Source organism: Bombina bombina, chromosome 4 (assembly GCF_027579735.1).
Source record: "Bombina bombina isolate aBomBom1 chromosome 4, aBomBom1.pri, whole genome shotgun sequence".
Taxonomy (NCBI): domain Eukaryota; kingdom Metazoa; phylum Chordata; class Amphibia; order Anura; family Bombinatoridae; genus Bombina; species Bombina bombina.
The window spans coordinates 713,716,182-713,732,864 of NC_069502.1; the positions used below are offsets into that span (position 1 = coordinate 713,716,182).

Below are 16,683 nucleotides of genomic sequence, written 5' to 3' on the forward strand. Positions count from 1 at the left end.
TTTCTCTTCTGGCATTCCTTGTTCCCTCTGCAGAATGACTGGGGGATGAGGGGAGTGAGAGAGGTATTTAAGCCTTTGGCTGGGGTGTCTTTGCCTCCTCCTGGTGGCCAGGTTCTTAATTCCCAATAGTAATGAATGAAGCCGGGGACTCTCCTCCCCACGATGGAAATGGAATTATCAGGTAAGCATAATTTATGTTTTTTCCCTGCTCCTATTTGTTTGCTCTTGATTCTTTTCCTACCTCTTTGGCTTGTCTATATGTCAGACGGAGTTGTCAGTGAGGTGGGAGGGGCTTTATAGAGTTTCTGGGGTTTGGGAAGCTTTGCCTTCTCCTAGTGGTATAGAATAATAATTCCCAGGAGTAATGGATTGTGGACTCTCACCACCATGAAAGAAATTAATTTATCAGGTAAGCATAAATTATGTTTTCAACATTGCAGCACCAGGGGGAGGCTACAACATGAGTATTAGTGTTTAATGTCCCTTTCAAAACTGGTAATCATGTCATCCCTACTTCCTACTAATTGAGTATAGAACTATTTGATCCCAAGGATGATTTTAATGCAACTGAGAAAAAAAGTATATAGTTATCTTTGACACTGTAGTATAAAATGTCCAACTATATGTTGAAAAAAATAACTGCTTTCCAATATGCTTGTATTATTTTTGTCCCCTTTCCTGTAATTTAATTCTAATAATTGTGGGCTTTCCAATTACAGTTAAAAGTCTAGACTCCAGCATTAGTACTGCTATATTCCACACAATTATTGGTTGCACACTCTAGTGACCCATTTGCAACTGTCCCTAAATAGCCTCAGCAGAGAAGGTAACCAAGGTTACAACATAGCGGCTTATGGAAATTAAACGTTAAAATAAATTTTTTATATTTATACGACTAATATAATTTAAAAAGATAATCTACATATTATGCTTTGGTTAATTTTGTTTGAAATACATCATTCTGTCTACCATGTATTTATGGTTTTATGTCACTTTAAAATGATATTAAAGTCAGTTTTTAAAGCATGAATATAAAAATGAGTATCTACGTACAAAAACAGCTCTAATTATTTATAATAATAATAAAAAAAAAAATCATCAGCCCATCCTTAATTACTACTAATGCGTACTATAATGTGTTCCCGAAGAACAGACTAGATAAGTGTAAATGAGCATTCTTAATTATTCATTTGTTTGATTTTTATTGATTTTTAGCAAAAACACACAAAACACAGATGATCTCAGTGGCACTGAGGCACTATTATGACTATCACTTTTTTTTCTAAATCAGATTATAAGAGCATGCCAATAATATATTTACATTATTGTTGTAAGAAATATTCCTGATGATAAACATCTACAATAAAATGCATTACCCAGTAACAAACAAAAAATATTAGATATTAGGAAGTATCACATTTGGGTATGTTCACTTTAAAAAATAAATGAGCTTATAATGCCTATCTAAATCTAAAAAGCATACTTTTACAGATATATGTATTGTTTTTTTATTATATTGTATTCCTTAAAAAAATATATATATATATTTTTGTAATGTAATTCCTATCTCTTCCTCAGATTTTTAAAGACTTCTATGAAGGGACCATTGACTTTGGACCCACTTACAAGTATGACATTGGTTCAGAAGCCTATGACACCAGTGAAAAGTGTAGGACTCCGGCCTGGACAGACAGAGTATTATGGTGGAGAAATAAATTGCCTTTTGAGAAATCAGGTAATGTTTTTTGTAATGTTTAACAAATTATTCCCAGAATGCACTCTCTTTAATTTTATTGGTTTTCATTTATAGAACAGACATTGAAACCCACAGTAAAACAGCCCTGGGTAGTCATAGGGTTTTACACTGCTATGCTACAGAATTAAATGTGTTTTTATGGTCTATTAAAAAGATATAAAACAATATGTTTCATTGTTGTAATAAAAAAAAACATTAAGGAATGAGTTGTACGTAAAAGAAATCATTGCAATATGTTTTATTCATCATTTTAGAAGGACTTTACCTTTTTATTTTATTTTTTTAACTTAAGTTTTCCCTTTAAATTGGTTGCTAAGAGACTCCTGCACTAGCGCATGTCAGTTTTTTGCCCATGCTCTATAGAGTACTTTTGCTGCAAAAATCATGTGACAGTAGAACTTTATAGTGGTAGCTTTCTTTTCTCACTAAAGGCAGTGGATACAATGCTAATTTCTAAGCATTTAATTCATTTTGCACGAAAACAAAAACATTGTTTCCTTTTTTTAACGTAATCTGTCTGTTTTATGTTTACTTTGATTTAACATTCTTTTTATTGAAATGTTTTTTTAAAGTTTTTACACAAGTTATACAAGAAGTGTTACCAACCTCTGTGTAATTAAAACTGTCTTAGGACAATCTAGCAATAAGGCAACAGCGCAAGGAACATAAAATCAGCAGTCACTGAAAACATTATGAGGCGCCACAGTAAGAGCTTCATTATTTTTTTTTTTTATTCTTTTATTAAGCCAGTTCACAGAACATAAGGGAGAAAATTACATACACTTCATGCCCTTAAAACAGGTGACATGTTTATACAAGAACAATAGATAAATACATAAACCACAGAAAAATAAGTGTAGACCACATGTCTTTCAAGAATTTGGCCATAATGAAATTCACAGAGATTACCCTGATTTCAGAGTTTCCCAAACCAATACAGGGTAATTCCTGTTTATCATATCCCTATATCTAAGAGCTTCATTATTAAACTTCCTAAACATTTCGATTTAGTTGCTTATACCAGCAGTCTTCCACGGATGCCGCCCACTGGGGCCAGGACGCGAAGAGAAAACGAAAAGAAAAAAAATTGAGGAAAAATAAAATGCATCTGTCTCTTCACAGCCCAATCCATGAGGCACAATAAAAAAAATGTCAAATGGCTCATGTGGCGGGGCTTGGTCCCATCCCCCAAATAGCTATACCTATCTGTTCAGTATATCGATCCAGTCCACCCTTTTGTACAGTAATAGATTACAATGATGTGTGAATTAACATACTTTTTTAATTAAAGGAGGACTGTTTCATATCCATTTAAGTAGCAAAATACTAAATGCCTGATTATCAAGTGAAAATATCTTAAATGATCTGTCAGCACTGTGATATCCTTCACAAGATTGTAGGTAGGCAAATATAGTTCTTTCTCTCCTAGGGTCCAGTGATCAAAGATTCTTTAGCTTGGAGAGTAATTATAGTGCAGACTTTACAGGGGTTGTACTCTCTAAATCCTCTAAGAAAGAATAAAAAATGGAATCTTGAAGTACAAGAGAGATGAGAGATGGCTTCCATAAAGCTTTCCGCTGAGATGAAATGATCTAAAATGATCCTCCAGCACTGCGAGATCTCTCACAAGATTCTATAAAGGCAACTTTTTCTATCCTTCTCTAAGGGGCGTTTCCTGCTTTTCTGTATGTGTAGGAGAGTCAACCACTGAGCATTATAGCACTGCATGACATGAGAGTTTTATTACATTTACACTGCGCTTTGTCATTTATATTACTTTAGACTTCAGATTAGGTTCTTTGTTTTATTACATTTATGTTGAAATTATTTTTATTAGTTTTTATGTCTTATAACAATAAAAGCAAAATAAAATAAAATAAAGTGAAATACATGTGTCGCTCAATTTTCTTCACATATTCAATGTGTTCTAAATTACAGATTCAAATGAAAACGGTTTCCATCATCAGTTATACAATTAGTAAAATCAAACTTTGTAGATGCACTTTTCTGAATACTTAACATATATCTGGAACATTATAAACAGTCGTATTTTTGTGACAATCACTGTAGAGGTTCTCAGTGCATCTCAGTGGTTCATAGCGAGGGTCCCGGCTCAACTATTAGGTCTCAGTATTTAAAGCAGAAGCGTTATTCTGATTGGCCTTCCTTTTTGCCTCATGATGCATTATGAAGGGTTCCCATCTTGCTAAAAATCTTTCTTTGTCATTGAGGGATTCAGCTGCTGCACTTGCCATATTGTAATGATATTCTAATTTATTATAAATAAAGGATGAGTCAGGTGGGGTGGATTTCCAGAACTGAGCTATGCTAAGTCTAACTATCGTGCAGACCATCATGGCTAGTTTAAGGTGTGTCTTTGGTATGTCAGGGATTGGGAAGTGGAGTAGTGCCTGTTCTTATGTTAGTGTTATTTGTTTTTGAAGAATTTCACTAAGTAGTTTAGAGGTGTAGTCCCATATTTTTTTAATTTGCTCGCACTCCCACCACATATGTATGTACGATCCTCTTTCCCCGCATCCTCTATAGCAAGAATGCGATAGTGCATCTCTCGCACCATGCGATCGTGTTGGGTGGAGGTACCACCTGAACGCAACCTTTATATAATTTTCTTTAAGTAAGGCATTTGATGTAAAGGACAATCCGTTTGAGAGGTTTGTATACCATGTTTTGATTGGCCAGTTTTTACCTATATCTTGTTCCCATCTAGTAATAGTTGGTGATTTCTCTGAATTTCCTGGGGAGTTAAAAATGGAATAGAGGGATGAGATCACTCCTGGTATATGAGAGGTAGTAAGGCATAGTGTTTCTAATGTTGTGTTTGGGAGGGGTTGTGAATTACCTAATATTTCATTTGCTCTAGACCTCAATTGTAAATAATGATACCATATATTTTTGTCGTTGATGTCCATATTTTGGTATTGTGTAAAGGTAATTATTTTATCTGCTAGAAGTATGTCTGCAATTCTATAGAGTCCTTTATTGGACCATTTCTGTTGTACTGTTAAATCGACTGAAGTATCAAGTGTTACTAGTGGGGTTAGTGTTGATCTGTCTCTAGTGAGTATGTATTTAGCATTTAGGGATTTCCATATATGGATAGTATGTTCAATCGCAATAAACTTGCCATTCTGCTTATGTTTTGTAAGTTATGGGGGCCAGAGTAATCTGGGTAGGAAATCAGTCTCGATGAGATTCGATTCAAGACGAGTCCATTGCTTCTTATTATTCTCTCTAAACCAATGTATAGTCTGCGCCATCCTAGCAGCGTGATAGTATGAAATTAAGTTGGGTACCCCTACTCCCCCTTCGCTTCTATTTGTACACATAACTTTTTTATTGATTCGTGCTTTTTTTACCTTGCCATATGAATCTCAGTAAATCCCTTTGCAGTTTGTGTAGTTCAGAGAGTGGAACTGAGATGGGTAGGGCTCTAAACAGGTACAGTAATTTGGGTAATAGGGTCATTTTAGTGGAGATGATCCTGCCGTATAGAGAGATTTTAAGTTTAACCCATTTACTGATTAGATCCCTAATGTGTTTAAACATTGGTGTATAATTAGTGTGATAAAGAGCGTGTATGTTTGCTGGGAGATTAATGCCTAAGTATCTGATGGATTTCTTAGCCCATTTAAATGTAAAATTGAGTTCCAGCAGTTTTTTAGTGTGTTGTGGGAGTTTAATACTTAAGGCCTCACACTTATCTTCGTTTATCTTGTAGCCTGAGAGGTTACTAAATTGGTGTAGTATTTGATACAGAGGGGGAAGAGATAGCATTGGCTTGGTTAGGGACAGGATGATATCGTCCGCGAATAGGGACAGTTTGTGCTCTATTACTCCATCATTTATGCCCGCTATATTTTGATCATCTCTTATTTTAATTGCCAGCGGCTCAATACAGAGCGCGAACAGTAAGGGAGAGAGCGGGCAGCCTTGGCGAGTACCGTTTTTAATGCTTATTGCCTTAGACTGATAGCCCGATAGTTTTACGAAAGCTGTTGGGGATGAGTATAAATTAGTAATCGCATCTAGAAATGTACCCCGAATCCCTATTTTCCTAAGGACAGCGAACATATATTGCCAATTAACCCTATCGAACGCCTTCTCTGCATCCAGAGCTAGAAACAGAGAAGGCGCCCCCTCAACAGAGGCAGTATTGATCAAGTCTATCACTTTGCGGGTGTTGTCCGGTGCCTCTCTCCCAGAGACAAACCCCACCTGGTCTATGTGTATTAAATCAGTAAGTATAGGATTCAATCGGTTTGCCAATATTTTAGTGAATAGTTTTATATCCTGGTTTATTAATGATATAGGTCTATAGTTTTGGCAGTGCTGCTTATTTTTACCGGGTTTTGGAATTACTGCAATTCTGGCTGCTAGCATCTCTGGGGGGATTACCTTGTTTTGTAGTATCGAATTGAATACTTTTACTAGTTGAGGTATTAAAATTGGTTGTAATAATTTATAAAATATCCCCGAATATCCATCTGGTCCTGGGGCCTTTGAATTTTTAAGAGTTTTTATACCTAGTTTGACTTCTTCATTTGTGATTGGCTTATTTAGGGATTCCCTATCCTGCTCAGTTATAGATGGTAAGGAGCTGTTTTCTAAAAATGTATCTAATTCTATTGTTTTGTCTGTATCTCCTCTGTTATGTGGGAGATTGTATAGTTTATGGTAGTATTCAGCAAACGAGTTAGCTATTGCTAAGGGATCATTAGTCATTTTATTGTCTGGTAGTTTTAATTGAGGTACTGTGGTGATCCTAGTGATTTCTTTTAGTTTATTGGCCAACATTCTATCGGGTTTATTGCCGTAAATATAGTATTGTGTGTCAATCATTTTAATTGTCCTGATAGCATCTTTGTTTAGGAGCTGATCTAGCTTATCGTTTTTGGTTTTTAATTGTTTTGTTAGCTCTTTAGTGGGTTTATCTAGACTTTTGACTCTTAAGAGGTTAATTTCTGACTTTAATTGCTCTATTTGGGTGTTTTTGAGTTTACGTTGCTTGCTAGCCTCTGTGATCAATAGCCCTCTAGCGTAGGCTTTTAATGCCCCCCATTCATATATTGGATTTGAGATGGTGTCGCTATTTAGTGTAATAAATTCCTGTATTTGCTGTTGGAGCGAATTCAGTATTAAACTATCTTGTAATAAATGAGAGTTAAGTGTCCATGCTTTTGTTCTATTCGGGTTGATTACGCCTGAAAGTGTGACTTCTACCATAGCATGGTCTGACCAGGTACAATTTAATATTGAGGTATTGACTAGTAAAGGCACCATGATCTGACTTATGAAAATGTAGTCAATTCTGGAGTGTGATTTATGAACTGGGGAGTAATATGTGTAATCTCTGGCTGTACTGTTAAGTGTTCGCCAGCTGTCTGTCTGTGGGATGCTCTATTTGTTGTTTGTTGTGAGGTGGCTACTGGTGATCTATCTACATTGTTATCCATAGTGGTATTGAAGTCCCCCCCAATAATTGTTTTATACCTTTTCCATAGTGTAAGTTGTTTACTTAGTTTGGATATAAATACAGATTGATGTTCGTTAGGGGCGTACACATTGACTAATAGTACCGGGGTGTCTTGTATAAGACCTTTTACAATTAAGAATCTACCTTCTTTATCTCTAATGACTGATTCTTCTTTAAAGTTTAATGAGGTGTGGAGAAGGATCGTAACTCCACATTTTTTGTTTGGGTTAATTGAATGATATTGTTTAGGGTATGTTTTATCCCAATATTTGGGGGTATATGCTCTGGTAAAGTGTGTTTCCTGTAGCATCACTATTTGTGCTTTCAGGGATTTATATTCATTAATAGCCTTTCTGCGTTTTATGTCAGAGTTTAGTCCTCTGACGTTATGTGATATTATTTTAATTGACATAATAGTGTGGTGAGTACATCTTTAGCGTTTCCTTACCTTCTGTTACTATATATACATCGTAGTGTACCCTTGTACTCCTAAACTGTTGTGTTTTCCTACTCCCTGAAGAGCCGGGACCCTCATCAAAATGTCGCAAGGCATCGTACCTTACGGTGATTCCTTCAATATATCTTAGTGGGAGATAAAAATATATAATGAGAGCCAGCTGAGAATAAATACAGATACATAAACAGAGACCATACAGTAATGAGAGCTTCAGAAGTGATCTTGATCTGTAGTGTAGAGCAATTTTGATAGACACATGTAATAAAAACAAAAAACTGTAGATGTTAATGGTTCAAACTTAAACGAATATAATAGGGGAACGAATTATGGCATGCAATCAATGCGGACAATAAGCATGTGCAGTTCTAACTGTAGAAAGAAGGATAAACCTAGCAAATAATTTTATGGGAATATGAAGGTAGGGGGTAGTGGGGTGGGGAAGGGGGAAAGGGGGGAAAGGGGAAGGGAAGAGATATAGGGGAGGGAACTCGAGATATATTTCAATTACTCAATTCACATAAATTAAACTTTAATGCAGCAATAGAAGTGCAACTCTTAGAAATTAGAGACCTCCAATGAAACTAGTCGGAGGGCTCCTAGTATTGCTAGAAACTGTATAAAGTTAGTCTCTGGAACTTAACATGGTTAACTGTTAATTCAAGAGTTCTTCAAAGAGTATTTGGGAGCTTTGCAGCTATGACAGATGCAATTACCAGTGTTGTTACTTCCCTTCAATCCGGATCATCCTCCTCAATTGAGGATTCTGATTCTATGGGGTCCTCTGTTGCAGGTTTTCTTTTCTTGTTCTTTGTCGAGTCTTGGACAGGCGTCCATTCTCTGTGAAAATTTTTCTTAGGTGTCTTGCTAGGCGGTGGTGGGCTGGATTCTTCAGATGGGATTTTGAGTTTGTTCAGCAGCGTAAATCCTTCTTCTTTGGTAGTGCAGCTATACATGATGTTCTGAATCGAGAAGACTAATTTGAATGGGAAGTTCCATCTGTATCTGACGTGAGCTGCGTTGAGAGCTGTAGTTATGGGTTTTAGATCTCTTCTTTTCCGGAGAGTAATGGGGGCTAAATCAGTGTAGATTTGAATATTATGTCCATCATATGTGATAGTCTGGCTATTCCTAGCGGCTTTCATGATGAGTTCTTTAACATGGTAGTAGTGAAGTTTAGTTATAATATCCCTAGAGGTGGATTGCTGTGGTTTCGTTAGTGCCCTGTGCACACGATCCATTAGTAACATTCCTACTTCGATTTCAGGAACAAGTTGATGGAAAAGGTCCGTTATTGTTTCATCTAGGTTCTTATATGTTTCCGGAAGGTTTCTGATGCGGATATTTGATCTGCGTGACCTATTTTCAAGATCTTCGATGTGATCTTCTAATTTGGTTATGTAGGTCGAATTTTCTTGTATAGAGTGACGTAATTGAGGAATTTCCTCAACCACGTTATCTAGTTTGTCTTCTAGTTCGGCCGTGCGGCCTCCAATTTCTCTAATATCCAGCCTCAATTCTGAAATAGCAGACTTTAACTCCTCCTGAAATAGAGATTTTATCTGGGTCAAGAGTTCTTTATTGGTTATCGATGAGTTAAGTTGATCGGGGTCTGTTTGTGGGTTTTTTGCAGGGCTGGAATTTTGAGAAATAAGGCTTTTATCTGAAGCTTTTTGTTTTGCTTGAGATTTAGATAAGCATTCCTTAACTGTCTGTGTTTTATTCTTCATCTTGTTACCACTTGTTTTAGATATCCTAAACTTTAGAGGTTGTTTGCTTTATGACTGAAGTTCTAATTCAGGATAGTCAGTCGATATTATATGGCTTAAATAATATACTCGGGATCTAGGGATTATTTAGTGATACACCATTAATTAGAACTGTCCATGCTTGCTAGTAAGAAATATTGTTAGTCGCATTGATTGTTCATCGTGCTTTATCCTGCCATTTCTTTCCCCATTTTGTGTGGCACATTACATTTCTCTTCTTGTCTTGTTGAATAAGAGTTATATAGAATTTCTGAGGAGTCTTGTGGGACCCTGTAGTTCCTATTCCTCCGTTAGACTACTGAGCCCCTTGATTCTAGCCCCCTGTATCTTCCTGTTTTCAGGTTAGACCCCTCTAAAACAGGGCAGGCAGCCTGGATGGTATAAACGCAAAGGGCCGAAAAGGAAAGGAAATCTGCAGTCTTAGTTTATTATTTTTTAACTTTCTCAGCCATTAGTAGTGGGTCTGTCCTATCTGAAGCGCTGCTGTCAATTTATCCCACTCTGTAATTGAGCAATGTGGGTGTATGTGGAGAGGGGTCCCTCTTAGCTTTTTTGTGATCCCAGTGTAGCAATCTATGTAGGGGAATATGGATGCAAGATGGCGCGTTTTCCCGCCTTTCAATTTGGCAGTCTATAATGCTACTATTCAGTGAGAAGGGCAGGAAAGTATCCCCAAAATTATCATTTCAGCACTCTGTGAGCTTAACTGTTAAATGTACCAGTCTATGTAGCGTGGATTGAGTGTCGCTCACCTGGAGTCTTTGCGGGGCTGAGTTCCCCTGTTATGCTGCTTGAAGCGCTTCTCTCTTGTGATGCCGGGTGAGCTGTGCCGTTGTCTGATAATTTACAAGGCGTCAGGTCAGCTGGAACTGTGGTAATGACAAGAGAGGTCGCCCTGAATCCTTTGATATTTGTTCGAGGCCTTGTGAACATCCGTCGGAGCGGAGCCCCGACCCTCCGGCGTTATCTTGCAGCGGGCCGTAAAAAATGTCGATCCGGCTTTTAATGCCCCAATTCTGTGACCGGAATCTTCTCTAAGGGCTCTCTAGTGTTTGCCCTTTTCAGTTTTGTGTCTCCGGTGTCTTTTATATTCGTGCCCCAGGAATTATTAATTAAAATAAGCTCTTTATGAGCGGAGCTCTTTCTCGGCACGTCCGACCGCTAAGGCTGCTAGCTCCGCCCCCGTTTTATTACATTTAAACGTTGCACTTTCTGTTTTGTATTGTATATAGATGTAGATTTCTCAAAATTCACGATATACTTATTTAACAGACAGAACAGTAATGTATACTAAACTAAAGGCAATTGAAAGTTAAATTGTGAAAACCTTTTAGTTTCATTTGTATCTGCTGCAAACTGAGACTTTATATTAGTTTCAGGTGGTCCACTGTTAACTTCACTTTGCCCTATGGGATTCTGTATGCCAGAGAGCCTTTTTACTTTCTATCGGCTAGATTTAGAGTTCTGCGGCCAAAGGGGTGCGTTAGCTACGCGTGCTTTTTTCCCCCCGCACCTTTTAAATACCGCTGGTATTTAGAGTTCACAGAAGGGCTGCGTTAGGCTCCAAAAAAGGGAGCGTAGAGCATATTTACCGCCACTGCAACTCTCGATACCAGCGGTGCTTACGGACGCGGCCAGCTTCAAAATGTGCTCGTGCACGATTCCCCCATAGGAAACAATGGGGCTGTTTGAGCTGAAAAAAAACCTAACACCTGCAAAAAAGCAGCGTTCAGCTCCTAACGCAGCTACATTGTTTCCTATGGGGAAACACTTCCTATGTCTGCGCCTAACACCCTAACATGTACCCCGAGTCTAAACACCCCTAACCTTACACTTATTAACCCCTAATCTGCCCCCGCTATCGCTGACCCCTGCATATTATTATTAACCCCTAATCTGCCGCTCCGTACACCACCGCAAGCTACATTATAGCTATGTACCCCTACTCTGCTGCCCCTAACACCGCCGACCCCTATATTATATTTATTAACCCCTAATCTGCCGCCCCTGCTATCGCTGACCCCTGCATTTTATTATTAACCCCTAATCTGCCGACCGCACACTGCTGCCACCTACATTATTCCTATGAACCCCTAATCTGCTTCCCCTAACACCGCCGACCCCTATATTATATTTATTAACCCCTAATATGCCGCCCCCAACGTCGCCCCTACCTACACTTATTAACCCCTAATCTGCCGACCGGACCGCGCCGCTATTATAATAAAGTTATTAACCCCTAATCCGTCTCACTCCCGCCTCAATAACCCTATAATAAATAGTATTAACCCCTTATCTGCTCTCCCTAACATCGCCGACACCTAACTTCAAGTATTAACCCCTAATCTGCTGATCGGAGCTCACCGCTACTCTAATAAATTTTTTAACCCCTAAAGCTAATTCTAACCCTAACACCCCCCTAAGTTAAATATAATTTTATTCTAACGAAATAAATTAACTCTTATTAAATAAATTATTCCTATTTAAATCTAAATACTTACCTGTAAAATAAACCCTAAGATCAGCCAATAGAATGCGAGCTCAATCTGATTGGCTGATCGGATCAGCCCGGATTGAACTTGATTCTGATTGGCTGAGGCGGGAGTGAGGCGGATTAGGGGTTAATAACTTTATTATAATAGCGGCGCGGTCCAGGCGGCAGATTAGGGGTTAATAAGTGTAGGTAGGTAGCGGCGACGTTGGGGGCGGCATATTAGGGGTTAATAAATATAATATAGGGGTCGGCGGTGTTAGGGGCAGCAGATTAGGGGATAACGTAGGTGGCAGCGGTGTGCGGTCGGCAGATTAGGGGTTAAAAATTTTTAATAAAGTGGCGGCGATGTGGGGGGACCTCGGTTTAGGGGTACATAGGTAGTTTATGGGTGTTAGTGTACTTTAGAGCACAGTAGTTAAGAGCTTTATAAACCGGCGTTAGCCCAGAAAGCTCTTAACTACTGACTTTTTTTCTGCGGCTGGAGTTTTGTCGTTAGATTTCTAACGCTCACTTCAGCCAAGACTCTAAATACCGGCGTTAGGAAGATCCCATTGAAAAGATAGGATACGCAAATGGCGTAGGGGGATCTGCGGTATGGAAAAATCGCGGCTGCAAAGTGAGCGTTAGACCTTTCCTGACTGACTCCAAATACCAGAGGGCGGTAAAAACCAGCGTTAGGAGCCTCTAACGCTGGTTTTGACGGCTATTGCCCAACTCTAAATCTAGCCGTATGGATGGCATCTCTCATGTCTCTGAGACTTCCAGGTTCCACTCTTTCTTAGAGAATTAATTAAGCGAGTTCAGCCCCTGTGCACAATCATTTACTTTAATTATAGAGCCCTTAGAAAGTAATTAAGCTCTCTGGAAAACTGAAACTGATGATTTATTTTATTTTACATAAATACAAAGTGCATTGTAATTTGTAAAAAAAATATATATATATATAAAGTATGATCCTAATTTGTTAAAGTTACACTGAAACTGTCAAAGCATAATCAGAATTTGTAAAATCACAATCCTAAATATACTGCTGTATATAGAATCTATATGCATTAAAATACAAGAAAAAGTAAGTGCAAAGCTTAAATGTAATAACTTAAAGGGATGGAAAAGTCAAAATTAAACTTGCATGATTCTGATAGATCATGTCATTTTAAGACGTGCTTCGTTCTTTTGAATGAATGAATGAAGCAATTTTGATAATAGAAGTAAATTGGAAAGTTGTTTAAAATTGTATGTTCTATTCATATCATGAAAGAAAATGTTGGGATTTTCTCTCCTTTTAAAGGACATAATCTAAAGTAATATAAAATATGAATCACAAAGTGTAAATGTAACAAAACTTTCATGTCATGCAGTGTGATATTGCATCGGACTTGTCTGATTTTGTGTGTGTGGGGGGGGGTTATTTGATTTTTTTCTTTTCCTTAAAAGGATATCAAACTAAAAATTTAATTCCCTATATAATATTGAATTATAATTAGTGATAAAATGTTGCTATCTGCTTGTATTATTTCTAGATTGTTCCCATAGGAATAGGACCCCTCAATTCCTCCTGTATTTGTTACATTTTGTCCTCTCTCTTAAACATATTGTATCAATGTTGGACTTCTATCTTTTGGACTCATGGACAGTGCTGCGGAATTTGTTGACACTTTATAAATAAAGTATAATAAAATTAATAATAATAATTTATTTTACCTATTTTCCTTGTAATTCAAATCTGGAAATTGTAATTTTTCCACTCACCCAAAAAGGCCGGAGTGCTATTGAAGTGGAGTGTGCCTTGACTTCTTTTTTCTGTTCAATGCATGTTTTTGGATTTATAACAAAGGAAAATATCTTAAAGCATTAATATGAATATAACATTCATATAGCATTTATATGAATATAACTTTCATAATAATAATATAACATTGTTTAAAGAAAAAAGGAATGTAAGGAAAAAAGGAATGTAAAAAACTGCTAAACAGTTGCCTAATAGAGACCCTATCAGTGTTTTATTGTAGGAAAGGATAAAAAAAACTTAGAGAGGTCAATCTCAAGGATGGATAGTAGTACAAAAAAGGTGGATTATCTGTTAATAAGAAGAGACAGGGATTAAAGGGATATGAAAGCAAACATTTTTCTTTCATGATAGAGCATGCAATTTTAAACAACTTTCTAATTTACTTATATCATTAAATTTTCTTCATTCTCCTGGTATCTTTTGCTGAAAATCAGAGACATATGTTTAGGGTACATCCAAGAACAGAAGGCAGCACCCGGGAAATCCAGCAGACTCACATTGCCTGTTATTCTCTGGGGTGAACAACAGGCAATGTGAGTCTGCTGGATTTTCCGGGTGCTGCCTTCTGTTCTTGGATGTATCTTGAGTTGGAGCACTCTTTTGCAGGGCGAGCACCAGTGATGTCATCATCCTGAGACTGTCTATTCCCCTTTGGGGTGTTGCCGTGGCCATATAGCGTGAAGGCGGCTGTGTCTCAGTGTGGGCTGTGTGCCGTTGTCGAGGAGATTTCTCTTTGAGTGCTGCTCTATGTTCTTTGGTACATACAGTATGTTTAGGAGTCTGACAATTTCTGGAGCACTATATGGTAGCAGTTTTGAAAGAATGTTATCCATATACAAGATGGCAGCATTATTTCCTATTATATAGTGCTCCAGATGCCTACCTAGGTATCTCTGCAACACAGACTATCATGAGAACAAAGCAAATTTGATAGTAGAATTAAATTGGAAACTTTTTAAAATGGTATGCTCTGTCTGATACACAAAAAAAAAATCTTTTTTGGTTTTCATATCCCTTTAATATCCCTTAAACAGATATCAATTGCAAATATAATGTATATTAACCATCATTCCCTGATATCTTTTTTTCTTCATATGATGAAACCGCACATATAGCTGGAGACATTAATCTTCTAGAAAATGATCTGGATTTCACTACTAAAGTAAAACACACGTGGACACCAGGTGCGCTGCTGTATTACGGTAGAGCAGAGCTGCCATCTTCTGATCACAGGTACTTACTGCTCTATTGTAGTATTGTGTGTATGAAACACAGCTGCCTTATTTATATCTAGAGTGAACAATAATTACATTCTTGTAATGTGTTACTTAATATTTTCTGTAATACACCTTACCCTGCAGGGAAGGAAATGGATTGCAGTAACAGATGAATCACTGTTCTTCAAACCTTTTCCCACCAACATGTAAAATCACATACCTCTGTGATCATCCTCTTTTGCTTAGCCTTAATTTAAAAAGAATATATATATATATATATATATATATATAAAACAGGATAACAACCTAATGAAAAGATTAATATATACTGTACTATATTAATGATGGATTAAACCACACATTTTATTGTCCTTAAAGGGGTAGTAAATCTAAATAATGTAGCTAGTTCCCGCTACCAGACCAGAGCGGGAGCGATCTACATTGAGTTTAATGGCGAGATCGGGCCAGCTGTGAGTACACAGCGGCCCAGATTCGCTAAGAAAAAAAAAACAGACCCGCTCAGTAGAGCAAGGAGCGGCGGTCTGTAAAATTGTAAATTATAAAAAATATTATGTGCAGCATTATAAAACATTATGAATAGTACAAGTTACCAAATTAGAGGAAAAAAGAGCGAAAAAAAACTTAACAGATAAAAAGTTTAAAAACAATCATTTATTACAAATTTCTACTACCACCGGTGTTTAAAAGTTATACATATAACATGCTAAAAACTAAGAGCAAACATAGACATTTACTGCTTAGAACACTGTTGCAAACAATAGTAGCAAACACTATAGAATGCTGTATAAAGTACAAGTTGCAGTGCAATTGATACTTTTGTGGCCGTTAGTTAAAAAGGTTTAAAAGCCAAGTTAAAATGTCCAGCAAAAAGGAGGTTCTTTTTTTAGAAAGATTGTCCCATACACTTAGCAATCAATATTTCGTGGTAGGAATAAGGAAAAAAGTCAGCTGTTAGGAGAAGATTACCCTTGAATTAATATGTACACTTCGATATTTAGAGTCTGTGACTCCTTCCCAGAATACGAAACCTACAGTGGTTTCTCTGCATATATGAGACAAACTTGTGGCTTACCCGGGGTTCCGGCACTCAGACTTATTACCTTCCAAGGATATTTCATTCACAGTCTGGCTTGGCATTTAGATACAATATCCTCCAAGTTCCAGCCTCTCTCCCCTCCAGGTAGCTAGTTCCGGTGTCGAAATCACAAGACCTTAGTGAGCCAATGGCTATGGCGGATTACCGGGAATAGTAAATTCCTTCTGTTATGAGAAAAGAGTTTGTGTACAAAAATACTTATAGTTTTGCCTTGCAAATAGAGTAATCCTTCATTAGGTATACAGGGAGTGCAGAATTATTAGGCAAGTTGTATTTTTGAGGATTAATTTTATTATTGAACAACAACCATGTTCTCAATGAACCCAAAAAACTCATTAATATCAAAGCTGAATAGTTTTTGAAGTAGTTTTTAGTTTGTTTTTAGTTATAGCTATTTTAGGGGGATATCTGTGTGTGCAGGTGACTATTACTGTGCATAATTATTAGGCAACTTAACAAAAAACAAATATATACCCATTTCAATTATTTATTTTTACCAGTGAAACCAATATAACATCTCAACATTCACAAATATAAATTTCTGACATTCAAAAACAAAACAAAAACAAATCAGTGACCAATATAGCCACCTT

The 16,683-nt window shown here is 37.2% G+C and overlaps 1 protein-coding gene across 1 annotated transcript in view; it reads left to right on the forward strand.

The window, feature by feature from the left end:
* SYNJ2 (synaptojanin 2) overlaps positions 1-16,683 on the forward strand; it is a 621,954-nt gene that overhangs the window by 396,641 nt on the left and 208,630 nt on the right. The window contains exons 17-18 of the mRNA XM_053710913.1: positions 1,579-1,735; positions 14,872-14,989. Of these exons, the coding sequence (XP_053566888.1) occupies positions 1,579-1,735; positions 14,872-14,989 (275 nt within the window). The remainder of the gene's footprint in view (positions 1-1,578; positions 1,736-14,871; positions 14,990-16,683) is intronic.